Source organism: Lottia gigantea, assembly GCF_000327385.1.
Source record: "Lottia gigantea unplaced genomic scaffold LOTGIsca_610, whole genome shotgun sequence".
Lineage (NCBI taxonomy): Eukaryota > Metazoa > Mollusca > Gastropoda > Lottiidae > Lottia > Lottia gigantea.
In genome coordinates, this window is record NW_008710087.1 from 9 (window position 1) to 1,306 (window position 1,298).

Genomic DNA, 1,298 nt, shown 5'->3' on the forward strand with positions numbered 1-1,298 from the left:
CACCACCATCTCTAATTTGAGTTACGTCAACACTAGGTGATGTAGGTGAAGTGATACTTGAATCAGGTATTATTTGTGCATCTTTCATACCATCTGTTTCAGTACATTCTGTCAAATACAATTATGAAATGTTAATGGGGCAGTATGGCAAAATATCATGATGATATTGAACTATATGTTCTAAGTGTAGTGTACATATCAAATTTATATTTATTATGAAAATAATTTACCTGATGTTCCAGGTGTTGTAGGTAATAATGGTGATGTTCCTGGTTGTCCTTCTGTTGCTGATGTTTCAGATGGTCCTTGTGTTGTGCCAACAGTTTCTATCAATAGATAAAGAATATGAAATGGCAGAACTGAAAAATGGGTTACCAGTAAAACATGAATTCATGCATTATCATCTTTGAACAAGATATTCATATATTTGCATTTAAATGTGATCAAAACAATATTTTGAAGTAAATCTTCAAGTGGACATAAATAAAACTTTCTTCAGTAAATTGAAACTAAGTCAATATGAATCGACCATTTCAGCAAAAATATTCACAAAATATTACCTTCAAAACAGGCATGGATTTTCAATTTAACGTTCAACTGGATTGTCTGGATTATCAGGTATAACAAGTATTTTGATTTTGGATGTATCAACTCCATCAGGTAATACTTTCTTTGTTAATGTCTAAAACACAGTTCAGAGAATTAATAACTCATCACCAACAAGATAAAAACATAACAACAACAACAATATAAAAAACAATAATATTCATAAAACAAAACAACTTACAGAGCCAGTTACTTCTTCTATTGGTACATAATCCTTTTGAGTATCATCATATACAAACACTTTTATTGACTTAACATTATCAGTATTAATAGCTTCAACATCACTAAGAGGAACTGGATTACCATCTGGTGACAGGCGGACTGTAATGTTAACACCCTCACTTGGTACATTAGGAATCTTATAAGGAGTTGATGAAGTTGGTCTTAAGTTCTCAGGATTATCTGATGATGGGGAGTCAGCTGGTTGCTGTAGATAACTAGCAGGAAGTAATTGTGGGTTTTCCATTCCAGCGACCTTGGTACATGGTGCTATAAAAGAAATTAATACATATGATTATTGCAACCATGATAAACAACTCTTCAACTTAATATATAGTAACCATCAAATTACTTTTCTGTTTTTTTCTAGCATATTAAATGTTATTGCAAATATTGATCATCTTAAAATCATAAGCTTACTTGATGTAGTGCCAGGACCAGATCTAGTGCCAGGACCAGATGTAGTGCCAGGA

General features: G+C 32.3%; 1 protein-coding gene across 1 annotated transcript in view; it reads right to left on the reverse strand.

Annotated features, from left to right (window-relative positions):
- Window positions 1-275: 275 nt before the first annotated feature.
- The window catches only part of LOTGIDRAFT_239628 (hypothetical protein), a 19,987-nt gene continuing 18,964 nt past the window's right edge, over window positions 276-1,298 (reverse strand). The window contains exons 32-34 of the mRNA XM_009064318.1: window positions 788-1,095; window positions 561-682; window positions 276-326 (exon numbers count right to left, since the gene is read on the reverse strand). Of these exons, the coding sequence (XP_009062566.1) occupies window positions 587-682; window positions 788-1,095 (404 nt within the window). The 3' untranslated portion in view covers window positions 276-326; window positions 561-586. The remainder of the gene's footprint in view (window positions 327-560; window positions 683-787; window positions 1,096-1,298) is intronic.